The 26,599-nt window shown below is 41.8% G+C and overlaps 1 protein-coding gene across 1 annotated transcript in view; it reads left to right on the forward strand.

Moving 5' to 3' along the window:
* The window catches only part of LOC116518724 (calcium-activated potassium channel subunit alpha-1-like), a 354,617-nt gene that overhangs the window by 217,468 nt on the left and 110,550 nt on the right, over positions 1 to 26,599 (forward strand). The window contains exons 4-5 of the mRNA XM_032232239.1: positions 14,799 to 14,892; positions 19,916 to 20,027. Of these exons, the coding sequence (XP_032088130.1) occupies positions 14,799 to 14,892; positions 19,916 to 20,027 (206 nt within the window). The remainder of the gene's footprint in view (positions 1 to 14,798; positions 14,893 to 19,915; positions 20,028 to 26,599) is intronic.

A 26,599-nucleotide genomic window follows, 5' to 3' on the forward strand; every position in this document is an offset into this window, starting at 1 on the left:
CACCAGAGGAGGCTCAAAAGAATTCAAGAGAGACTTGGACTTTTTGTGGCAACATAATGATTCTAAGCTGATGATGCATTTAATCCCGCCCTCTATTTCTGCCTCCTTTTCTACTACAGGCTCCTACATCACGTTGATCCCAAAGTGTTCCCCATTAATGTTCTGTTTTGAAAAGTATTTGTCAAAAAACACTATAAAAATCAGAGGAGATCAAATTTATCAGCATTTTAAGCTTTCAGTGGAGTCCTGCCACAAGTCAGTTTTAACTGATTGTAACTTCCCTTGTTCACTAGGGATTCGAACTGCCGAAGCACTGATCTTTCTGATTGACAAGCTCAGCATCTTAGCCACTGAGCCACTGCATCCCTTAACGGAGTGAGCTCCTGTTACTTGTCCCAGCATCTGCCAACCTAGCAGTTCAAAAGCACATAAAAGTGCAAGTAGAAAAATAGGAACCACCTTTGGTGGGAAGCTAACAGCGTTCCGTGCTCCTTCGGCGTTTAGTCATGCCAGCCACATGACCACTAAGACGTCTTCGGACAGCCCTGCCTCTTTGGCTTTGAAACAGAGATGAGCACTGTCCCTTAAAGTCAGGAATGACTAGCACATATGTGTGAGGGGAACCTTTACCTTTAACCTCCCTTTAAACAAGCAATTTGTCCCAAGGCTTTTGTCTATATACAAAACTGCCTGATTTTGTTTCAAGATTGATTGCTATTCTCTAGAATTCCGTGACTGGTAGGAAGGAAATGGGGAAGGAAATTTGGTTTTGAATGATGAGGGCATATTACTGCCATCTTGAGCGTGAAAGTGAAATTTATGCAAATAGGTCTGATTGTAAAAGTACAAAGGAAAAAAAAACATCTTAGCCTTTTGCTTTTGATGGAGGCTGGTGGAAGCGCTCATGGTTGATCTAAACACATCTATCCTTTAATCTGTCGGAAAGGCAATGTATAAAACAATTTAAAAACCATAAAATGCAAATAAGCAGCCTACAAACAAATAGGAAAAAAAGAAGAAGAAGAAAAGGTAAACACAAACATCCTAGGTCATTGTACCCCACAACAGCAGCAGCCTCTAAACTGCCTAAAAGCAAGTTGGCAGTTTCAAATAATCCCCTTTAACCCAATTATTCTAAGTCAGTGATGGTGAACCTTTTTTGACTCGGGTGCCAAAAGCACGCACATGTGCACTATTGTGCACACTTGAATGCCCACCCCCATAATTTAATGCCCCCGCACACCATGCCCCCCCATAATTTAATGCCCCCGCACACCATGCCCCCTGCACATGCACGTATAACTCCCCCCTATTGCCCCACGCATGTGCGCATGGCTTTCTTGGAGCCTGGGGAGGGCAAAAATGGCCTCCCTGCCCCCCCGGAGGCCAGAAACAGCTTGTTTTCAAACCTCTGATGGGCTTGGTAGATCCGTTTTTCGCCCTCCCCAGGCTTCAGAGGGTTTCTAGAAGCCTGGGGAGGGCGGAAAAGGGCCCAACATGCAAACCAGAAGTCCAGTTTGTGCTTTGGGCTGTTTTTTGCCCTCCCCATGCTTTAGTGTACGCTGGAGCTGGCAGGGCAATGCCTTGCATGCCCTCAGAAATGGATCCGCGTGCCACCTGTGGCATGCATGCCATACATTCACCATCACAGCTCTAAATGATTTGCAAGAAAGCCATTAAAACAATCAGAATGTATGAAGGTGAAAAGAAGGGAAATGGCATTTGGCATCACAATCAAGGAGGCTTCTTTCTGGGGTTGTGCAGCATTTTTAGACGTACTCTGGAGTGGTTTGCTAAAGTGGCACCTTTCTATCGGGAGGGGCTTCAAAAATATTAGCAAGGGGCTCTTCCTGGTTGCTGGATGGGCATGACCATGGTGGGCGTGGCCTACTAGGCCTCCTGCACCACAGCCGTGGGGTGGGGTTGCCCTCAGTGGGCTCCAGAGAGTTTTCTCCAGCCTCCAGCTGGGGCGAAAACATCCTTGGGCCCATTTCTGGTGTTCCTAAACTTCCAGTAGGCCTGTTTTTCACCCTCCCTGAGCCTTCGCATGCACTCTGCACTTAATGGAAGGCTGCGTGGGGACTCCTGGGAGCGGTGGGGTGGGCGGGGCCAGCCAGAAATGGGATTTGAGGGTTCTTCGAACAGCACAGAATCCTAGCTAAAGGTTCTCCTGAACCCCTGCGAACCCACAGCAACCCACCCCTGCTCCATGTGTCTTACTTGGTAGCTAGGATTTCCCAGCCTATTCTTTGAAAAGGAACGCTTCCCAAAGTTTCCAGGGCAAACGAGATAACACAATATCATTGTTTTATCATGTCTTCTGTCAGTGAGAATCATTGTAAGGAAAAGATGTGTGATTCAAAAATTGTATTAATTTTAACAAAGTGTAAAATATAAAAATATAAAGAAAGATGAAGGTAGAATAGAGGAGGAAAGAGGGAAGAGAGAAAAGTATACAGTGGAGGAGAAAAAGAAGAAAAAAGCATTGATTTCCAATTCCTTTTGGATAAGATACTAAGGTAATAACAGCATGAATCCTCAACATTTTACTTTTATACAATAGCACATAGGGGGCATTTTTATAACACCAAAATTAGCCAATCAACAAAACCCCAAATCAAAATTTCATTTTTTTCCTCACCTTGAGCACAAAATCCACAAGTGGTTTCCAAGTAGAAATAAAAGTAATTGCATTTTTTACTTCCTTCAAAGCAGTCAGTTTAGCCATCTCTGCCAACTCCGTCAACTTTTTCAGCCATTCGTCCATTGTGGCAATCACAGCGTTCTTCCGGTTTTGAGCATGAAGTAATCTTACTGCCATCAGTTTATAGGGAAAGACGTGAAAGTTCTTGGATTTGAGTGGGCTAAATTTCTGAAGCACAGGTTGGGATTCTGTATTTGCAAATTTCTGTAGCTACTGTGCGAAGAGAAGTAGTTTACAATTTTGGGTGTCTGGCATTTAATAGTGCTGTCTTAAAAGCAACAAAACTTTCATTTCTCAAAGAAAATATGACATGCACACACACGAGAGAGGGGGGAGGGGGAGGGAGGGAGAGGAAGAGAGAAAGAGGGAGAGGGGGAGAAAGAGGGAGAGGGAGGGAAAGAAAGAGTGAGAGAGAGAAAGAGGGAGAGGGAGGAAGAGAGAAAGGAGAGGGAGGGAGAGAGGGAAAGGGAGAGGGGGGAGAGGGAGTGAGGGAGGGGAAGGGAGAGAGGGGGACAGAGAGGTTGGGAGGGAGGGAGAGGGAGAAAAAGAGATTGCAGCTCATTTCTTCCCTCATACAAAAATGTTCATTAACTGTCTTGAATATACTTAAATTCTCATCATTATTTGAAGTTTGTTAAGATTAATTAATTCACCTGGTGTTAGGACAAAAAAAAAAGGAGATTTGTAGTAGAAGTGATGATCTAAACATCACAACATCCAGAATGCACCCAATGCCACCTTGCTGCTACTGGTTAGAGAAGACTAGTAATAGTAGACAAACTGGCTAAAACCTAATTTCTTGGTTTAGAAATTAATCCATCTGGAGCCAAATGGCGGGCATTGGTTTTGTGAAAATAATAAGATGAAGAGGTGCAGAATATCCCGTATAACAGAAATTTGCCCCTGATAAATGGATGCTTTAGACTCTCCATTAAATGACTGGCAGCCATTCTGTCAGAGTCCCTGTGCCAATCTTCTCAATGTGCCAACTAGCTCAAAACAATGGAAACCTTGGCACTTTATCATCCAGACTGAAAATTTATCAAAAAAAACCACATTTATGAGTAAGGCTGATAGTTCATCAAACAGTGCCTGGAGTCAATTTATCACTATGTACAAATTATATAGAACCTTATATTCAATAACCTTTTTTTTTTCTGGAACTGAGTTATTTGTGCTATCTTCAAAACCTTTTTAACTCTAGACATGGTAATACATTAACTGTCAAGAAGATGAAACATATTTAAAAAGTATTAATCTAGTTTGTGACCCAGCCTTGGGCACTACATCTGTAAGAGGTCATCAAGACATATTCTTTAGATTTAATGGTTATTTATCTTTATAGAATTCAGTTCTGAAATATACAGATCCATCACTTTGACTTGTGATCTTTATGCTACCAATCTATCATCTGGTGTATTAATTCCATCCTTTTAAGATTTAGATCCGTGATGGTGAACCGATGGCTCTCTCTGTAGGCATGCACGCCGTCGCCAGCTGCTCTTCTGGTTTCCAGTGTCCAGATGCGTTTGTCGGCCATCTGGTCTTTGGGTTTCCGGTGTGCACGTATGCGCTGGCCAGCTGGTCTTCGGTTTTCCAGTGCTCAGTGTGCACACGCATGTTCTAGTTTGGGCTAGAACTATGTTTGCCATCACTGATTTAGATGATTGTATATACCAGTGATGGCGAACATTTTGGCACTGAGTGCTGAAAAGAGAATGCACGCTTCGCACATGCCCCACTCATCTGTGCTGCAACCCGGAAGAGGAACTGTGCCGGAAAATGAAATTCTGGTTTCCGGCCAGCTAGTCATCCAATTACTGATACGCATGCATGCACTATCATCACCTGGCTGGCACGCATGCTCATGCCAGAAAATGGAAGACCAGCTGTTCCAGTTTCTGGCACTGTCTTACACATGAAGGACAGCTGATTGTCCTGTGCGCATGCATGCCAGAAACCCAGAAGAGGAACGGGCGATAATGTGTGTGCCAGGTGACATGGCTCTGCATGCCACTTCGGGCACACATGCCATCACGGGTATATATGTTAGAGAGACAAATTTCAACTAATTGGTGTCTACTTTTGCACAGGTTTTTTTGTACCAGTCCAAAATAAACTCTGCACCCTTTTGTCCATCATATCATCATCTGTGTTTAAAAGGTGATATTTCTGATTCTGTTGTTTATTACCCAGGCTGAAAATTTACCAAAGAATTACACTGATGAGTAAGGCTAATAGTTCATCAAACAGTGCCTGGAGTCAATTTATCACTATGTATAGTTTGGGACTTGCAAATCAGGTAAAAGCTGATATTTAATAATCTTTTTGTTGTAACCCAATTTTTTTTAAAAAAATTGCTAGCAGAACGTGCAAGACCCTGTTTTAATTTGCTAGAAGGTCCTCTCACCTAAGCATCCTTCTACAGAATTTAGCTGCCATGATATTTTCCTCTCAGATCCTTAAAGGAGAATGGTGGCTTACCAGTTTCACAGTTATCCCTTCATAGCAACTGCTTGGATGTATTTGCACGCAGCCAGAAAAGTGCACACTGCCTGTACATTAAAATGCAGAAGAAACCGGATAGAGAGAATTTTGATTCTTGACAAATTTTTGGATCTATTCTTGACCACTGTGACCCAGATCAAGGTAATTGGGATAGAGTTATGTTTATTTTTGTCTCTTTTCCTCATTAGAGGGAATGAATGTATGGGAAATGTAACAGATTACCAATCAGATTATTACCTCACGGATACGTAATCTGGCCATTTATTTTCTCTTATTTGGATCGGGAATGAATAGTTCTGAATTGTTCCAGAACCATCTCTCCTGTCAGGGGAAGCTTGAGCTTCTAGTTTGGAATATTTGTTTATAAACACCATTTAGAAATTAGTCTCCTCCCTGCTCACTTCAATTATTGATGCAACTTACAACCACGAGTGTCGACTTTAAAAAGAAAACCATGTTTCAAAATGGCATCCATCCCCCCCCCCCAATAATACTCAACAGGATTTTCAGTGCTGTTTTTGGATGCCGAACTGCCTTAACCTCTTAGAAAACTCATTTTTATTTTAAATGGTATTTGCAAATGACGCTTGTAAAATATCAAACCAAAATAAATAGATGAAAACACAGATGCTGTCACTGCTTATTGTGCTATGAATGCATTCCCTCCCCACCCCCCCTTTTTAATATGGAAGGACTAAGAGGATTGATCTGATTTAGGAAAATATGCCTGTGGTAGGACAGAAAGTGAATCACATCACAGGTAGTCCTCGACTTACAACAATTCATTTAGTGACCATTCAAAGTTACAAAGGCACTGGAAAAAAATGACTTCTGATCATTTTTCACACGACCCTTGCAAGCTTTCCTATGGTCACGTGATTTATATTCAGATACTTGATAGTTGACTCACATTTATGACGGTTGCAGTGACCCCTGGGGTCACATGATCCCCTTTTGAATCCTTCTGAAGAGCAAAGTCAATGGGGGGAAAACCAGATTCACTTAATGACCGTGTTACTCATTTAGCAACTGCAGCGAGTCACTTAACAAACGTGGCAAGGAAAGTCGTAAAAGGGGGCAAAACTCACGTCACACATTTCTTACTGAGCAACATAAATTTTGGGCTCTGTTGTGGTCGTAAGTCGAGGCCTATCTGTATTTTTTCTTAGTCCTTTCTCATTGGTCAGTCAGAAGGAGAACTCTGGATTGGCTCAACGTGTTTCCTGCCTGTGTTCTGGGATAGTGATGCTGATTGTACAATTAGCATCAAATGCTAGTTTGGAGGGCATGGAAGAGATCAAGAAACTTGATTTCTTGAACATTTCTTGAAGTTTCTGTGACATGCCCCACAGAGGGAGAGGGACAGTTTTTCTTTTTTATATATAAGTTTATTTTTATTTTTTTAATTTTCATACAAATAACCACATGTATACTATAACATCATAACCAACACTATTTTGTATTGTTCAGTATTATATCAATTCCTCTTACCATCAACCTCCAAAGACTATCATTTTCTCTTCTCCTTTCCACCCCATGTTTATACCCTATCCATCGCTTTTTTGCCTCTTCTCCCTCTCCTCCTCCCTATCTCCTTTCTTCCCTCTATCATCCGTCTCTTCTCTACTTCCCCTTCCTCTCTCCTTCGCCTCCCTCCTCTTTCCACTCCTTTTTTCTCTCCTCCTCTTCCCCCCTCCCTCTCTCCTAACCCTTCTCTTCCTCCTCTTGTCTCCGAGAGGGATAGTTTTTCTATGACATGGGATTAGATGGGAAAATCATAAATTTCAGTGGCCAAGTCCATTCCTAGAGGTACTCCTAACATTCTCTGCAGGATTGGTTCACAGGTTTCATTCATTTTTCCTAATTTTTGTATGCTAAATTAGCATGGTCCTTCGTAACAGCAAAAGCTGTAAATGCAGCTTTCTGCCTCATGTAGCTATTAATGGCACACATTTATATAGTAGAACACTGTTTCTGCCAACTTTCAGATGAGTGGATTTCAGCTCCCAGAATTCCCCAGCCGGCTCTAACTCAAGCAAAATGGTATTGAATAGACATTGCATATTTTGAAATATGTAGATTCATTTATACAAGATAAAATACAAATAAAACAAATTGATGTGAAACTTTCTTCATTTTGAATATCTACATATTAACATCCAGCTAAAATTAAGTAACTTTAATTTCAGTTAATTTATTACAAGTGTAAATAAATCTATTTTTTCCTTGCTCAAATCAGTTTAGTTTAGTTTAGTTTATTGTCTTTGCACATGGTACAACAAAATTAAATGCCGTCTTCAGTGTAGGTTACAATTATAAAAATAAAAACACAAACATACATCCTTCACATTCTATATAATTGAAATTGAAAACCCGATATTGCACTATACCATAGATTCAATATGGTTATAATGTCAGTTACTAACTTTTGAATCTTGCCAGATGCATTTAATCTTGTTAGATGTATTTACTCTCTTCTCAATCCTATATGTTTACATTGCAATCTTCTTTTCAAAAATGGAATGGAATAGAATAGAATAGAGCAACAGAGCTGGAAGGGACCTTGGAGGTCTTCTAGTCCAACCTCCTGCTAAGGCAGGAAACACACTTCAGACAAATGGTTATCCAACATCTTCTTAAAAACTTCCAGTGTTGGAGCATTCACAACTTCTGGAGGCAAGTTGTTCCACTGATTAATTGTTCTAACTGTCAGGAAATTTCTCCTTAGTTCTAGGTTGCTTCTCTCCTTGATTAGTTTCCACCCATTGCTTCTTGTCCTCCCTTCAGGTGCTTTGGAGAATAGCTTGACTCCCCTCTTCTTTGTGGCAACCCCTGAGATATTGGAAAATTGCTATCATGTCCCCCCTAATCCTTCTTTTCATTAAACTAGACATACCCAGTTCCTGCAACTTACTTCAATTATTTAAAAGATTCTTAAGGCATTTACTTGTATACATGCTAAATGTGTGTTATACGTTGTTTGCTTTGGTTTTAATTAAAATTTTAGAAAAGTGAATCATTGTAGCTCATCTACATAAACGCTGACATAATTTGCTTTTGCTGTAACTTACAGTTGATTTAAGAGCAAATTTGCTGGTATATATTTCAAACAGATTTATGTTATTATATTTTTAGGAAAACATTTTCTCTAAAAGTATGTGTGATGGTATTATTTATTATTATTATTCTCTGGTAATATAAATCTCAAACCAGAAATAATGGGACAAAATGAAATCTATAAAACAAAGCATTTTTAAACTGTATATTTGTAATAGCCAATTATGTACCTGCTCATTATCTTCCAGATGACTTTAAATCTTCAACATTATTTTTATATTAGATCTGGCAGACCTTTCTACACCTGAACCACATTTTATAGGCTACAACTAAATACATTTTGAAGTTTCAGGCTTATGTATGGCAAAAATAAAAAATTAAAGATTAATTTTTAATCTTAATTATTTTTCATATAATATATTGATGATATTATACAGATTTTATCAGTTTCTTTTAGCTTTACTTTTATGGTTGATCCCTTTCATCTCCCGAGATCATTATAATGTTTTATTTAAGCTTCCATGGAAGACTCTGTCAAGTCAGCACATTTTCTAACAGTTAATTGAATAGTTGATTTACAGCGTCTTAGAACTTCTCCAATTCATTGTTAATTACTTTCCAGAAAGCTTATAGCTGGGAAGGAAGAAATTATTGGCAACTAATTATGTACCTGCTGCCTGCAATTAGAATGAAACCAGTTCTAGGCAGTATAGTGGTTCTCTTAATAGTCTGGTTATTATATGAGTATTTGTTTTGAATTGGCTTTTAAGTGCAAATCATGAGGGTGGAGGAAAAAAGGAAGGAAGGAAGGAAGGAAGGAAGGAAGGAAGGAAGGAAGGAAGGAACAAACTTTTTGACATTCGGATTTCGTTTTTGACTCTGCTTTTGCATCATTTCTTTAATGATTCTATTCCACCATTTCTTTGATATTAGTGTAACTCTTGTCTCGTAGCAAGTTGTCCCGTAGCAAGTTGGCCATGGCAAGTTGGCTGTAGTAAATTGGCCATGGTGAATTGTCATAGACCCATCTCTCACAAAATATCTCTGGAGTAATACTATGCAGAGACCTCCCATTCTAAATTTCTCCCTTTTATCCTCCTCTGCCCCCCTTCCTCCTCCTCCTCCTCCTCCTCCTCCTCCTCCTCCTCCTCCTCCTCTTCTAAACATTTTAAAAGTTGTGAAAAGTACACTAATGTTATTTGATTCCTTGAATGTAGATGTTTGGTGACGTTAGGAAAGACATGATTATCATGAAAGGCTCAGTCAGTGAACTCAATACAGCATGACCCCAAGTCAATGGTGGATAATGTTTTCTGCATGTCTACAAATATGGACGATGAAGGAATAATGAAATAAAATTCAGCGGATGTTGAGTGAAGACACAGAATTCTTCTGAATGCTTAACTTTATCCAAAATACACAATTAAATACCAGGCAGATTTTCACAATCTTGTAAAAGAGGAAGGTACACACAATAGAATATCATAGCCCAGAATTACCTATTTTTTTTCCTAATTGTCGGCCTGTCCTTCATATATATTGTTTCTCTCTCTCTCTCTCTCTCTCTCTCTCTCTCTCTCTCTCTCTCTCTCTCTCTCTCTCTCTCTCCACATATATGTACACATATATACACACATAAATATATATGTGTGTGTATGCATGTGTGTATGTATGTATATATGTAAGTATTGGATATATGTGTGTATATGTGTATATGTGTATATGTACCGTATATGATGTATGTACAGTATGTATGTGTATGTATGTATGAAACAATATACATGTGTGTGTGTACTATGAAGGTACTGTACACACACACACACACACACACACAGACACACACTGTACAGTAGCTTCACAGTATATGACAGTGATAAGTAAGGTAACAAAATATTGAGTATTTTTCAGTTTCAGTAGTTGAACTCTGTAATAGGAAAGCTAGGTTGAACGAACTACCTTATTCACTTTCATCAGTTAGTTTCACGATATGTACTTGATGTGTGACTCATCTGTAAAGCTAACACTTGACATATGTACAGCATTTGGCTGTAACTCATCTGTAAAAGATAGAATAGTAATCCCAACTAAGATCAGCATGATAAGTATTGGGCCATGTCGATTCAGATTCTCAGTCATCCAGGTCATGGTTGTCCCAAAGGTGCTTTTTCAAGAGGCAAGACATTTCAAGACATTTCACTTCTCATCCAAGATGCTCCTTCAGCTCTGACTAGATGGTGGGGAATGGAAGGATTTATATTCCTCGCAGACAAATGGCCACTTGCATTCTTTTAGAGAGTTGTTGAGGCCACCTGGAGGTGGCCTCAACAACTGTGTCCTCAGTGGCACCTGAGTGGTGCAAATGGGTATGGAGCCTTCTTGGAACTGCTGAAAGGACCTGTGTTGTAGACTGGAGATAGTTGATGTCATCTCCCCCCTCCCCCCCCCACCGGTTGAGAGAAGGCTGTTCAGAGATGGCCTCTTTAACCCCTCTTTCAAACCAGTGGTCCTCTCTGTCCAAAATGTGCACTTTGCTGTCTTCAAAAGACTGGCCTATGTCTTTTAAATGCAGATGGACTGCTGAATCTTGTCCTGATGGATTTGTTCTCCTATGAAGCTTTTCCACTCCAATATCCAGTCAGAACTGAAGAAGCTTCTTGGATGACAAGCAAAACGTCTTCAAAGAAAAACAAGGAAGACCAGTTGCCTCTTGAAAAAACACCTGTGGGATAGTGTGTGTCCATGTTTTCACCAGGAGCTGGAACTGACTCAGTGGCACCTTACTAAATAGCTAGCTAAATAACCATGTTACCTACCATACAAGGAACCTTGAAAACCAAATGCATGAATAATATGATATAATATCTCAAGGTTCCTCATGTCCTTCCTTTACAATAACACAATGAAGACAAGCACAACACAATTATCCCTTTTCCAGATCCATGACTTCAAGTTAAGCTTGGAGCATCAGGTGAGCTACAAATAGCCCAGCTCACTTTTCTTTCCCAGTGCATATTTTATGTTGCTTTCTTGATAATAAGATATTGTGGGGAAGCTATGGGTGAGTGTGGTAAAAGGCTTTCTCGGGAACAGCAATTTAACAGTAAATGTTCTGCCAGAAAATGGGTCAGAGAAATTGCACTGTTTTTTTTTAAACTCCCTACAATCAAGGCAGGGAAATTCCTTTGAGGTTTCCAAGATTTTGCCTGCTTACTCTTAAGATGGCATTAAAAATTGTTGTTGTCAGTTGCGAAGTTGTGTCCAACCCATCACAACCCCATGGACAATGTTTCTCCAGGCTTTCCTGTCCTCTACCATCCTCTGGAGTCCATTTAAGCTCATGCCGACTGCTTCAGTGACTCCATCCAGCCACCTCATTCTCCATCATCCCTTTCTTTTTTGCCCTCAATTTATCCCAGCATATCACTCTTCTCCGGTGACTCCTTCCATCTCATTAGGTGGCCAAAGTATTTGACTTTCCTCTTCAGGATCTTCTAAAGAGCAGTCAGGGTTGATCGCATCTAGGACTGACCAGTTTGATGGCCTTGCCATCTAAGGGATCACGGGAGTCTTCTCCAACACCAGAGTTCAAGGGCCTCAATTCTTTGGCTCTTAGCCTTCCTTATGGTCCAACTTTCACAGCCATACATTGCAACTGGGAAAAGCATAGTCTTGACTATACACACTTTTGTTGGCAGGGTGATGTCTCTGCTTTTTAGTATGCTGCATAAATTTGCCATAGTAAACATTAAAAATACCTCTCTGAAATCTCTGTCATTCTTGCTTCTTTGGTCTTTTCAGTTGCATGGGTAAATATTATTAAATATTAAATTATTAAACATTAAATATTATTTAATTGATTTAATTAATTAATATTAAATATCAAATAAAATATTAAATTATTAAATATTCAGTTACATGGGTAAATATACCGCAAATATAACATCAGTTTGCTCACCCCACTCCCATACAAGTTCAGTGTATTGTAGAAGATTGGTATATTGAATATGATGACAGAACAAATAGTTTGTTGGTTTTAATCACTTTGGATAGAGTTTCATGCAATGGTGAAACAAATCTTTGGTCCTTGTCCATCAGGGAAAATGTTTGCTGCTTATGAAATGCCTGAATTTGAGAAAGGGCATGCTACTATTATAACTGTTTGAGCTCTTTACAAGTAAACTGGAAATTGACTGCATGTGTAGCTAACCCACTCACTGCCTTTAAGTAAGACTACAAGTTACTAGAATGCATAGAGTTTTGCTTGCCAATGAATTTAACCACAGATTTGCAGAACTGCCACAATACTAACTGGAATGAGACACTGTGATATATTTGTTGCAATCAAGTCTTGCAGTTTGTTAGTGAGCATCCTTCCATTGTCTTGATTTTCATCCCAATATTGACTGATTTGTATGCGCAACGAGGCATAATCGCCGACCGATTATATGTTTATGCCAACCAAGTGATAATTTGTGCAAAATATTGGGATGTGCTGTTTTATCTCAAGGATGTCAACTGTGGACTTCTCTAAGCATTTCACGGGACTCTCACAAATAAATCACTTTTTAAACATTGATACAAGCTGGTATATCTAAATAGAGCATGGTACCACTTTGTATACAGGATGCTAAACCGAATATGGTATGCCTTGATTCTTCAAGAAAAAAAATATACATTTGCATTGACTGCTTGAGAAAATGGGGGGGGGGGGTAATTTAATCTGCATGTGAAAATTAACCCTTAGAGTCCTGCTTCTAATTCTGGGACTTTTGTTCTGTATTATTTTCTTCACAACGAGATTCTCTTTTATTTCTTTGAAGCTTGATATATATTTTTTAAAGGCAAGATTAAATCATTCATGATGGGCTGCAAAAACAGAGAAAACCTTGTATAAATTCCCTAAAATGGCCCAATGTTGAGGGGGGGGGGGAATCCGTCTGGCTTACTTTTTGTACATTCAATAGTAGAAATTGTTCTTTGACAACTAGTTGAGAAAATTCCCCATCAAGGAGAGTGGAAGGTTGGCTCTCTTCCTGGAAGATTATGCTGTTACACAACTTTGGGCTAACCGAGTTATAACCTTGGTGCGTGTCTTTAAATGCTTTGTAGAAAGAAGTCAGTTCTTTAAGGGTTAATGTGGGGTTGAGATCGCTCTTGCTTGTCCTTCCTTTAAAACGCCTGCATGCTTCTCTGTTTCCGCTGTTGACTGAAGATGTTTAGTAATAAGAGTATCCAATGGTTTAGTCTACTAATAGGTACTCAAAGGACAATATGAGGACTCATACTTCTGGGCTTTTGAGAAAATAGCAACGACTGAATTATCTAGATAATGCCAATGGTCAACGGGCTTTATTTATGGGGTTGATATAACTGCCTAAATTGTCTAATAATGGTTCCAGGCAGCACATGTAGATAGTCCTCAACTTATAACAGTTCATTTACTCACTGCTCAAAGTTACAGCGTCCCTTTAAAAAATAGTGATTTATGACCAAGTGTTCCTGCTTACGACCATTGCAGCATCCTGGTGGTCACATGATCAAAATTCAGAATGCTTGGCAACTGACTCATATTTATGATGGTCACAGTGTCCCTTCTATGACCTTCTGATGAGCAAAATCGATGGGGAAGCCAGATTCCCTTAATAAACCATGTTACTAACTTAACCAGGGATGGGCTCCAAAAATTTCAGCAATGGGTTCTCTGCCTGGTTGCTAGGTGGGTGTGGCCACAGTGGGTGTGGCCACAGTGGGTGTGGCCACGGTGGGTGTGGCCATGGTGGGTGTGGCCTAGTCAGCTTCCTGCACCCCAGGCTCTGGAGGCTTTCCTCGAGCCTCTGGGAAGACATAAATTGCCTCTCCCGAGCTCCAGAGGCCTTCCGGGAGGCCTGTTTTGCCCCCTCCCGTAGCTCCGTGCAGGTCCTGCACTTACCTCACATCCAAAATGGGCTGTGCAGAGACTCCAGGGAGGGGCGGGATGAGATGGGCGGCCAGGGTTGGAATTTGGGGGTTCTCTGAACCAGCCCTAATGTTAGCTATGGGTTCTCCCGAACTCAGGCAAACCCGTAGAAGCCCACCCCTGAACTTAACCAGTGGGGTGATTCACTTCACAATGCCGGCAAGAAAGGTTGTAAAATGGAGCAAAGCTCACTTAATGAAGATCTCGCTTAGCAACATAAATTTTGGGCTCAGTTGTGGTCGTAAGTCAAGGATTACCCACATCAAATACACACCCTGGAAAAATAATACTGCAAGAGGGTATAATATCCACAAAAAGGAATCAAACAATATACCTCCGGAGCTCATATGTTGCACCATCTATTCCTAACCGATGCACTAATCTATCATGCTGTCCCAATACCAGTGGAAAACACCAAATTTATATATAAACATATATATAGAAATATATATTTTCCTGAAGACTGACAGGGTTGGAGTCACCTAAATCTTAATTTTTAACCTTATTTTTTTTTCTGTGCTGGTTTTCTTCCTCTAAATAATTCTGATCTTTTCTTTTCTTTTTCTTAAATAGCCCCATAGAATCTTGCCAGAATTTCTACAAAGATTTCACATTACAAATAGACATGGCTTTCAATGTGTTCTTCCTGCTCTACTTTGGCTTGCGGGTAAGTGTATCCCCATACCTGGGTTGTGTTTTGGAATGTGTGTGTGCAAAATGAGTTGCAGCCTTGTCTTCTCCAGATGTTTTCATCAGGGAACCTACCAATTTGATGGAAGCCCTTTATCCTGATGGCTTATTTAGTATCTACGGTGATCACTAAGTGTTGTATCTAATGTTTTATGATGAATGTATTTTTACAATGACTATGATAATGATTTAGAATAGAATAATAGAGTTGGAAGGGACCTTGAAGGTCTTCTAGTCCAACCCCCTGCTTAGGCAAGAAACCCTATACCACTTCAGACAAACGGTTATCCAACATTTTCTTAACAACGTCCATTGTTGGAGCATTCACAACTTCTGGAGGCAAGTTGTTCCACTGATTAATTGTTCTGTCAGGAAATTTCTCCTAAGTTGCTTTTATCCTTGATTAGTTTCCACCCATTGCTTCTTGTCCTGCCCTCAGGTGCTTTGGAGAATAGCTTGACTCCCTCTTCCTTGTGGCAGTCCCTGAGACATTGGAACACTGCTATCATGTCTCCCCTAGTCCTTCTTTTCATTAAACTAGACATTCCCAGTTCCTGCAACTGTTCTTCATATGTTTTAGCCTCCAGTCCCCTAATCATCTTTGTTGCTCTTCTCTGCACTCTTTCTAGAGTCTCAACATCTTTTTTACATTTATCACTATTATTGTATGTACATGGAGAGCTTATGCACCAGAGATAAATTCCTTGTGTGTCTAATCACACTTGGCCAATAGAATTCTAATTCTATTTCTAAAACTTGCCTATCTCTTCTGAGCAAACTACTTGAAGGAATTGCTGAAACCCACATTGGGATGAGGAATGCCATGCAACACACACACACACACACACACACACACACACACACACACACACACAGACGAGCACTGGTGACACCACCACAGTTGGAGTACTGCATCCAGTTTTGGTTACCACCATACAAAAAAGATGTTCGGACCCTAGAAAGAATGCAGAGAAGTGCAACAAAGATGACTAGGGATCTGGAGGCTAAACCATATGATGAATGATTACGGGAACTGGGTATGTCTAGTCTAAGGAAGAGAAGGGCTAAGGGTGACATGATAGCTGTTGTCTTCTACTTGAAGGCCAGTCACAGAGAAGAAGGGATCAACTTATTCTCCAAAACACCTGAGGCCAGGATAAGAAGTAATGGATGTAATTACCAAAGGTGCTTTTCAAAAAGCAACTGGATTTTCTTGGGGTTTTTGTTTTTTCCTTGAAAACATTTCACTTCTTATCCAATAAGCTTCTTCAGTTCTTGAATGAACTGAAGAAGCTCCTTGGATAAGAAGTGAAACATTTTCAGGGGAAAACCCAGAAAGTCTAGTTGTCTTTTGAGAAACGCCTTTGGGACAACCAAAACCTGGATGATTGAGAATCTCCATAGACAGATGGAAGATTATCAAGGAGAGATACAACCTAAAATGAATAAGACATTTCCTAACAATGAGAAAATTGTCATTGGAATGGCTTACTCTGCAACTGGAGGCTTTCAAGAAGAGATTGGACAACCACTTTTCTGGAAGGGCATAGGGCCGTGATGGTGAACCTATGGCACATGGAGCCATTTCTTAGGGCATGCGAGGCATTGCCCTGTCAGCTCTAGCACGCACGTGTGTGCTGGACAGTTGACTTTGGCCTTCTTTTGAGGCCATTTTTCACCCTCTGGAGGCTTTCTTGAAGCCTCCGGAGTGCAAAAACCACCCCTGCGGGGAAACTGGAAGTTTGGGAACAGACTTCCAGCTTGCTCGTAGGGCTGGTTTTTGCCCTCCAGAGTGCTCAGGAGCCTTCAAGGAGGCTTCCCTGAACCGGTTTACATGTAGGGTCACTTTTTGCCCCCCAGAGCCTTCAGGGAAGCCTCTTGAAGGCTTCTGGTTTTCCCGTAGGACTGGTTTTTTGTGCTTCAGAGGCTTCAGGGAAGCTCCTGAAGCCTCCAGAGGGCCTCCAGAGGGGTTCCAGCACAAATCCGCGAAGCCCTTATCCGTGGAGACATAAGCGCGAAGACTAATTTGCGCCGTTTGAAGCGCTAAGGAAAAACACGACCCTACCGCGATGACATAATCGCGGAGGGCAAATCCGCGCATTCCCAAGCACTCAGTACCCTAAACCTAACCCTACACCTAACCCTAACCCTAAACCTAACCCTAAAACAAACCCCTAAACCTAATCCTAACCCTTACCTTAATTGAAATCGGCTTTCTGCTGCGGCGCCGTTTTAAAGCACCCTTCTGTTGCCGCGCTGATGACGCGCGGTGATGACGTCACAACTTTAGCGACGCGCTTATGTCTCCGCGGATAAGGGCTTCGCGGTTTTGTCATGCCATGCTCCAGAGGTGTGTGTGGGAAGCTGATTTTGCCCTCCCCAGGCTCCTAGAAAGTCACTGGAGCCTGAGGAGGGCAAAAAAGCACTCAAAAAATGGGGAGAGCGCTGGTCACATGCGCATGCTCACGGGGAAGGGGAAGTGCACACATGCACACTGGGTCATGCACATAGCATGTGTGTAGCACCTCCACACAGGACCCCCCCTGTGCTCCCCCCGCTTTTGGCACGTGAGCCAAAAAAGGTTTGCCATCACTGACATAGGATCTCCTGCTTGAGCATGGGGTTTGATGAGAAGACCTCCAAGGTATCTTCCAACCCAATTATTCTGTGAACTTTGAGGAGTGGGTTTAGTCAACCTCTAGCCATTAGTGTTTCTGGAACACATGTGGCTGTATACCTATGCATATTACCAGACATATTTCTGAAGGTGGTGGCGCACATTTGAAAGACACCTGGCTAGAAGGGCCCCAGAAGCAAAAGGCAATGTAGAGTTTCATAAAGGAAAGGAAGGGAAAGGAAGGGAAGAGAAAGGGAAGGGAAGGGAAAGGGAAGGAAGGGAAAGGGAAGAGAAGAGAAAGGGAAGGGAAGCAAAAGGAAGGGAGGGGAAAGAAAGGAAAAGGAAAGGAATGGAAGGGAAAGGAAGGAAAAGAAAGGAAAGGAAGGGAAAGGAAAGAAAGGAAAGAGAAAGGAAGGGAAACAAAGGGGAGGGAAGGAAAGACAAAGGAAAGGAACGGAAAGGAAGGGAAAGGAAGGGAAAGGAAAGGGAAGGAAAGGAAGGGAAAGGAAGGGAGGGGAAGATAAAGGAAAGGAAAGAAAGGGAAAGGAAGATAGGAAAGGAAAGAAGAAAAGTGCTAGGAGAATGACAAGTTTCTCTTCTGCTACTTCTCCCAACAGGCTTATTATTATTATTATTATTATTATTATTATTATTATTATTATTATTATTATTTTGTAAGGAGGTAGGGAAGGAATAAGGCAAGCAGACTTTGGGGAAAGTTTAAAATTTATTGTACGCCATAAACATTGTATGAATATAATAACAGCAGCACCCATATTACTGTACTTTCTGAAGGAAATATTGCATAATTACTTCCCTACCAATATCATTCCTATAATAAAGGATATATTATGTATTATCTATCCATTATCCATACATAAAATAATGATTTCTTCTTAAAGGAGAATGCATTATAAATGGCCTCTTGTTTCATGGTGCAACAACATCCTTTTAGTTGTTATAACTTTACAGAATATGAATGGATTGTCAATGCCTGTAGAGATAGGAAATGGAATAATTCAGCTCCGTCTCTGTGAAGACATTTCTTTTTTGTTCCTGTGACAAAAGAGATTTCCTGAAATAAAATAGTGACCAATTCCAGGATTTTAATGTAACTCAAAAGCAAATAAAAACAGAGAAATGGGATGAAGTTTATGCTTTGTTTTCTGGGTTTTATTCAGTGGTGGGATTCAGCCAGTTCACACCTATTCGGGAGAACCGGTTGTTAACTTTCTAAGCAGTTCGGAGAACCAGTTGTTGGAAGAAATCTCATTTTGTTTTTTTCCACTTACAGGGCTAATCCTGTAAGGAAGGCAGGAAGGGAACATTCTGGTGTTGTTTCTAGCCTAATCTTTATTGCCCTGCTTACAGAAACTGCCTCTCTGGTTAACCCTTATTACATTGTAACAGCTAAGGCAAAGTGCCCATCGACGCGAGTGACGTTGAGTTGGCCACGCCCACCCAGTCACATGACCACTGAGCCCCACCTATCCAGCTGGTATTAGGACAGAGAACCGGTTGTTAAATTATTTGAATCCCACCTCTGGATTCAGCCGGTTCGGACCAGTTTAGGCAAACTGGTAGCTCCGACAATCAGTTTGGGTGCAAACCAGTTCGCTCTGACGATCAGGTTGACCTGCCCACCTGTCCCTGCAGTTTACTTACCTATATCCTCCCAGCTGATTCGCGCGGCAGAGCAGATTGCTGTGCCTCAGCTGTGTTATTCCCCAGAAGTAACTTGGAAGGTAAGTTTTGTTAAAAACCGCTGACGCGCGCAGAGTGTCACCAAAAGCAAGCGATCACCAAGCCAGTTGTTAAACCGGCAAGATCCCATCACTGGATTTATATCATTTGGAAACGCTACTTGTATTTTCCATTTGTTGAATTTTAAACATTGAAAAGTAATACAATTTCCGGTAAGGCCCCATTTAGAATGCCGCACCTAGTTTTGGTCGCCACGATATAAAAAAGATGTGGAGACTCTAGAAAGAGCGCAGAGATGAGCAACAAAAATGATTAGGGGACTAGAGATTAAAACATATGAAGAACGGTTTAGGTGTATTGTGGCATCTTATGACAGACAATACTGCCTCTCAGGCCTGATAAAGCCTCCGTCTAAGTTTGATTTGGGATTTAGATCCAGGGCCAAAGTCAGCCACTTCTATTACGGTTCCATTACAGGTCCTAAAAGGATTCTACTGTAGATGTCAGATGTGAAACCCAGCCTACTCTGTGGGGCTGAAAGATTGCAAAACCATTCCTTAGAAATCTCATTCATAAAGCAGGGATGATCCGTGGTCCAAATATGGTCCTTGCCTAAGAAATTTTTTAAAATTTCACTTATTTAATTCTTGTCTGTCTGTCTGTCTTTCTTTTTTTACAGTTCATAGCAGCCAACGACAAGCTATGGTTTTGGCTGGAAGTAAACTCTGTGGTTGATTTTTTCACCGTTCCTCCCGTGTTTGTTTCTGTGTATTTAAATAGAAGTTGGCTAGGTAAGTATAACAAAATTGCTGTTTCTCATTGTGTAAGTGAGAAGGAAAATGCAGGTACTCCTTTACTTACAACCTCTATTGGGAACATAATTTTTGTTGCTAAACAAGATGGTTGTCAGACGAGCCAGGCCTGATTTTACATGTCTGTTGACTATGGTTGTTAAGTGAATCACTATAGTTATTAAATGAATCTGGCTTTCCCCATTGATATTGATTGATGTAATCCATCTAGGAATGTCAAAATAGTGATCATGTTGTTCTGACCTAGGCTTCCTGAGACCGTAAAAAGCACACGCTTAGTCCCCAAAACCCTCTTTTTATTTCAACAGCTGTGAATTATATTCATTCACAGCCCATAATGAGTCACAAATAGTTTGTAAAGAGTCCGACAGAAGTCTGCCACAGTGTTTTGGGATAAGGCCAATAAGCACCCACCTTTATCTCCCGTGAAACACTGTCAAAGACCTAATTGGCAATTAGCTTTGCAAGGCCACATGGAGCACAGAGTCAAAACGGAGCTTCAGAATTTAAACCGACCAGAATGAACAAAGATGCTTCCTGCAAAGGCTCATGTACCTTTGCTCCTCCTTTATGTCTTATGGGAGGGGCCAATCATCTCCAAACCTCACTCCCGAGTCACCCCTTTTGTCTTAACTGTTCTTGCCTTCTGGCAGCTCTGCGCATGTGCGCACTGGGAACAGGCTCCCCCTGTTCCGCTGCCTCGTTGCTGTCTGATTCTGGAGGCTCCGAAGGTAGCACACAGCTACCAGATGGCCCTGGTCCCCTCTCTGCCTCTGACGGAGAGCCCTCATCAGAGCCTTCCCCAGGCTCCAGGACTGGCCCATGTTCCTCCCCAACCTCCTCACTGTCCTACTCTGCTGCCAGCTCCGCTGGCCGTCAGTGGACCACAACACATGTGACCCCAGAAACACTGCAACTGTTGTAAGTACAGACCAGTTGCCAAATGCCCAAAGTTTGATCACATGACCTTGGGGATTGCCGCAACAGTTATAAGACTGAGCACTGGTTGTAAGTTACTTTTTTAAAAATACCATTGCAATTTCAACCAGTTGCTAAACAGAGACTTGTAAGTCAAAATTGCCTGTAGAAGAGAAAATGGCCACTTGTAAGGAGGTGAAGAGGCATTTGTTGGGAAGCAACCAGCTTGTCTTCTGAACTGATCCCAGGAAATTTTCAAGAACATTTTTTTTTTGCAGTCATTGTTCTAGGATGGTATGAGGATTCCTATCTGAGCTAGATAACTTCTAAGATCCCTTCTTCTAACTCTATGATTCTATACTTTTCATTAATAATGTGCATTGCCATATTCTGAAAAATGCAAGCTCATTCAGATAAAAATTCAAAGTGAATCCCAAAGGTGCTTTTTCTTGTTTTTTTCTTTGAAAACGTTTCGCTTCTCATCCAAGAAGCTTCTTCAGCTCTGACTGGGGAATGGAAGGATTTATACTGCTTGCAGACACCTGGTCATTTGCATCCTTTTAGAGGGTCCTTGACACCCTTGGAGGTTTATCTGTGTCCTCAGGGTCACCTGAGTGGTGCAAACGGTTCCTGTAGTCTGCATTCCCTCTGGGAATCCATTCCTACTCCTACACCATTCCAAGGGTGTTCATCCCAAATTGTATAGCTAAAAGTCTGTAGAGATTCTGTCATCCAGGTCACGGTTGTTCCAAAGGTGCATTTTCAGGAGACAACTGGACTCTCTTGTTTTTCTTTTTCTTTTGAAGACGTTTTGCTTCTCATCCAAGAAGCTTCTTCAGCTCTGACAGGATTTCCAGAGGGGGAAAAAATGGCAGACTACAGGAACAGTTTGCACCACTCAGGTGACCCTGAGGACACAGATAAACCTCCAAGGGCTTCAAGGACCCTCTAAAAGGATGCCAATGATCAGCTGTCTGCAAGGAATATAAATCCTTCCATTCCTCACTATCCTTTCGGAGCTGAAGAAGCTTCTTGGATGAGAAGCAAAACGTCTTCAAAGAAGAAAGTCCAGTTGCCTCCTGAAATAGCACCTTTGGGACAACCATGACCCGTATGACTGAGAATCTCTACAGACATTGAAAGTGAATGAATCTCTGCATCTACTTGCAACAAAGAGATTGTTGATTGTGTTCATTATGTGATCTATCTTCCTGACACATTTTCGTGGCAGGAAGATTTTAATGTTTATGTGGGAGAGATTTCCTATGCTGGTGGAAGGAGACCTTTGGTATCACTCAAATCTGTCTTCACTAAGCTCATTTTAAACAGCACTTACCATATTAAGTTACTATGATGTGAGTTTCTCCTGATGGCTGCCATTTGTTCATTTTCCTCGTGCCAGTAACTAAGAGCTGGATTAAGTTCGATTCGCTGCCATGCTGAGCTGAGCAGTTTCAAATGAATCATTTTGTTACGGTTGGACAAGGAAAAATGCAAAGTTTGTTTTCATTATATTTAAGTGTGATTTAACATTGCATCATGGGAATTCTCAAACTTTGGGTACAATAACTTTTGCAGACCGAATAAGAAGTTAAGCTTGGAGCAAATGTTGACAATGTTTTCATTCGATGTGGATGTGAGAGAGAGGGGGGGCAGAAAGAGGGAGAGTGGAAGGAGAGAATGAGAGGGAGAGGGAGGAGAGAATGAGAGAGAGGGAGAAGAGGAGGAAAGAGAATGAGAGAGGAGGAAGAGAATGAGAGAGGGAGGAGAGAGGAGGAAGGAGAGAATGAGAGAGGAAGAGAATGAGAGAGAGGGAGGAGATAGGAGGAAAGACAGAATGGGAGAGGGAGAGGGAGGAGAGAATGAGAGAGAGGGAGAAGAGGAGGAAAGAGAATGAGAGAGGAGGAAGAGAATGAGATAGGGAGGAGAGAGGAGGAAGGAGAGAATGAGAGAGGAAGAGAATGAGAGAGAGGGAGGAGATAGGAGGAAAGACAGAATGGGAGAGGGAGAGGGAGGAGAGAATGAGAGAGAGGGAGAAGAGGAGGAAGGAGAGAATGAGAGAGGAGGAAGAGAATGAGAGTGGGAGGAGAGAGGAGGAAGGAGAGAATGGGAGAGGGAGAGGGAGGGAGAGAATGAGAGAGAGGGAGGAGAGGAGGAAGGAGAGAATGAGAGGGAGGAGAGAGCAAGAAGAGAAAGAGAGAGGGAGAGAGGAAGAAGAAAATGAGGGAGAGGGAAGAAGAGAGGAAGAAGACAGAGAGAGGGAGAGAGGAAGAAGAGAATGAGGGAGAAGGAGAGGGAGGACAAGATAAGAGAATGAGAGAGAGGAAAAGAGGAAGAAGACAATGAGAGAGTGGAAGGAAAGAATGAAAGGGAGGAAAAGAGGAAGGAGAGAATGAGAGGGGGAGGGAGGGGGGAGAGAATGAGAGAAAGGGTGAGAGAGGAAGAGAAGGAGAGAATGAGCAAGAGGGAGAGAGAGGGAGAAGGAGAGAGAGGGAGGGAGGGAGATCCCTATAGGGATTCACAGATTCCCAAATCATAGTTTGAGTAGTCTTAACATGATGTATGAGCCCATCCAGCAAAAAAAACCCAGAGGTTTTTATAAATGAACTGTTCTGTTCTTTCACAGCTATTTCATGGGTGAATCAGAATAACATAATCCTGGTGCTTCCACTGAGTTGTGGCTAGTGTTTTTCTTTCTAAAATCAGGTGGTTGGGGGTTTTTTTGGGGGGAGGGGGGATTCTGAAATCTGGCACACATTTTTCCCAGATGAAGCTGTTCCCCGATGCTTTGTCTGCCTCCCTGTTTTAGTATTTCAAATGGCTTTGAAAGAAGATAAAAGCAGTGTCAATCTTTCATCAGTTCAAATAAAGTTGTGATTATTATTTAAGACCACAAAGAGGGACAGTGACATATGGCGATAATTATAAACTTCGTAACTTTAATTTAGTGTTCGGTAACTCGCGACTTCATCTGGTTCTGTCCTGTTGATTTCATAAATCTCAAATGATAGAAGTTGTCAAGACTTTTTTTTAGTCTTGTTTTTAGAGCTGTATACTTCTGCCCTCTTGTGGCTATCTTGAAGCATGACGCCATTCTTACTCCAATGAGCTACGCTGGGAAATTCACGAGGTGAAAATAATAATCATAATCTTGCTAACGTTCTAAGCCCAACAGGGATTTCTGCTAGGCTTAAAAAGATCCCATCAACCCTGAATGTTGCTTTCTACTGGTAATATTAAGTAAAGATAAAGGTTCTCCTCGCACCTATGTGCTAGTCGTTCCGACTCTAGGGGCCGGTGCTCATCTCAATTTCAAAGCCAAAGAGACAGTGCCGTCCGAAGACATTCTCTGTGGTCATGTGGCCGGCATGACTCAACACCGAAGGCATATGGAATGCTGTTACCTTCCCACCAAAGGTGGTTCTTATTTTTCTACTTGCATACGTGCTTTTGAACTGCTAGGTTGGCAGAAGCTGGGACAAGGAACAGGAGTTCACCCCATTATGTGGCACTAGGGATTCGAACTGCCAAACTGCCAACCTTTCTGATTGACAAGCTCAACATCTTAGCCACTGAGCCACCATGTCCCTATTTCTACTGGGAATATTAGAAGCCAATTTTATGCCGGATATGTGCTACCCTCAGAGAAGGGGGTAACTACAGATTGTCTTCAACTTACAACTAAAATTTAGACGAAAAGTTCTGTTGTTAAGCCAGAGATTTGTTAAGTGAGTTTTGCCCCGTTTTATGACCTTTATTGTCACCGTTGTTAAGTAAATCACTGTGGTTGTTAAGTTAGTAACAGTGTAGTGAATTTGACTTCCCTGTTGACTTTGCAGATCCATAGGTCACAAAAGGGGATCAAATGACCCCAGGACACTGTCAAAACTATGAGACAGTAGCTAAACATTTTAATTTTGATCGTGTGATCACAGGGATGCTGCACTCCTATGATCACAGAGGTGATGTGACAGTCCTAAGTGCAAGTACAGATTGTAAGTCACTTTTTCTGAGGATGTCGTAACTTTGAGCCATCGTTAAACAAATGGTCCTAAGTCAAGGACTACCTGTAAATGTCAACTCGTAAACCATTTCTGGCCTGCTCTCGAATTGCCATAGGCAGGAGATTGGAGAACTGACAGACCAGCTCAGCTGCTACGACCAGAAGCACATTCCACGCATACCTTTCTCCAGATTGTATCCCAGGTTACCAGAGCCAGCTGGAGAGGCGTATTTTCTAGAGCCCGGGAAAGTGCTCCATTGGAGAATGTGATTTATTACACACCCTTGAACGAGGGGGCAAACAGGGTCATAGTTGAGCCATAAATTACATGGGGTTAGAGCTGACTACACTTGGGTACCTGATGACATGTTGCTCCTAATAAATAACTGGATTTCTTTTGAAACTTGGCTTGAGGCTCATGAATTAATTAGGGCATCTGTCGGAACCTTGACAGTATCATGTTTTGGAATGAACCAGGGAACTCTTTGGGATCTGTAGATTGAGAAATTTAGGCATAAGGTACCAGAACAACACTGTGAGCTGATCAGAGTATCTTTATTGTTGCCTACATAATTTACAAGAATCACGCCAGGATTCTTGGGAATATCCAGTTTCTCTAAAAAGACCCAACTGGAAAATAAGTCCTAGCATGATTTTTCAGGATGCTTGAAATATAAGCCCTAACACCCCCCCCCAAATAAGTCCCAGTTAAGATCGTCAGCCAAACAGAAGCATTTTAAAATCGTATTGTCCCCAAAATAAGACCTAACTGGAAAATAAGCCCTAATGCAACTTTTGGAGCAAAACAATAATAATATAAGATCTTATTTTGGGGGAAACTCCAATAGTTAGAGAAAAGCTTTGGAAATTCTCTGCAGGATCTAGACTCCATTGTTTCCTCTTCTGCAAGGACTTCAAGGTTGTCTTTTCAGTCCTTCCCTCATTCTAGATGGAGATTTTGCCACCAAAAGAGGCTGCACAGGTGCAGCTCAATCCAAATCATGGCCATTCTTCATTCCATGTCCCAAGGAGAATCTCAGTTGAACCATGCATCCAAGCTTGAGAAACAACCCCAATCTACTTCTGAAACCCGGTAGATCCCATGTGGCATTTGACCTGGCCCAATCAACCAGGCCCTTCGTCCCCACTGTCATTGAATCAAACAGAAGGACGAGCCAGCTCTATCTATTGAAAAAATGAGAGAGCCGATGATGAGTGGTTTGGAAAATTACAGTGACAGCCCTAACCACCATTTCTTTTGAGCTCTTCACTATCGTTGTGGCCCATCAGTGGCCAGCAAGAGCTTGTGGCAGACTCAAAGAGTGAGGAGGTTGGGGAGGAACATGGGCCGGTCCTGGAGCCTGGGGAAGGCTCTGATGAGGGCTCTGCATCGGAGGCAGAGAAAGGGCCAGGACTGTCTGACATTTATCAGCTGCCTTCGGAGTTGGAGATCAGTGGGGTAGAAGAACAGATGGAGCCTGTTCCCGATGTGTGCATGCACAGAGCTGCCAGGAGAAGGGAACAGTTAAGGAACAATGGCTGACTTGGGAGTAAAGGCACAAGTGGACGGTGAATGGCCCCTCCCATAGGGAATAAAGAAGAGTGAAAGGGGAGTGGAGTTTTCAGGAGA

This window comes from Thamnophis elegans, chromosome 15 (assembly GCF_009769535.1).
Source record: "Thamnophis elegans isolate rThaEle1 chromosome 15, rThaEle1.pri, whole genome shotgun sequence".
NCBI classification, from domain to species: Eukaryota; Metazoa; Chordata; class Lepidosauria; order Squamata; family Colubridae; genus Thamnophis; species Thamnophis elegans.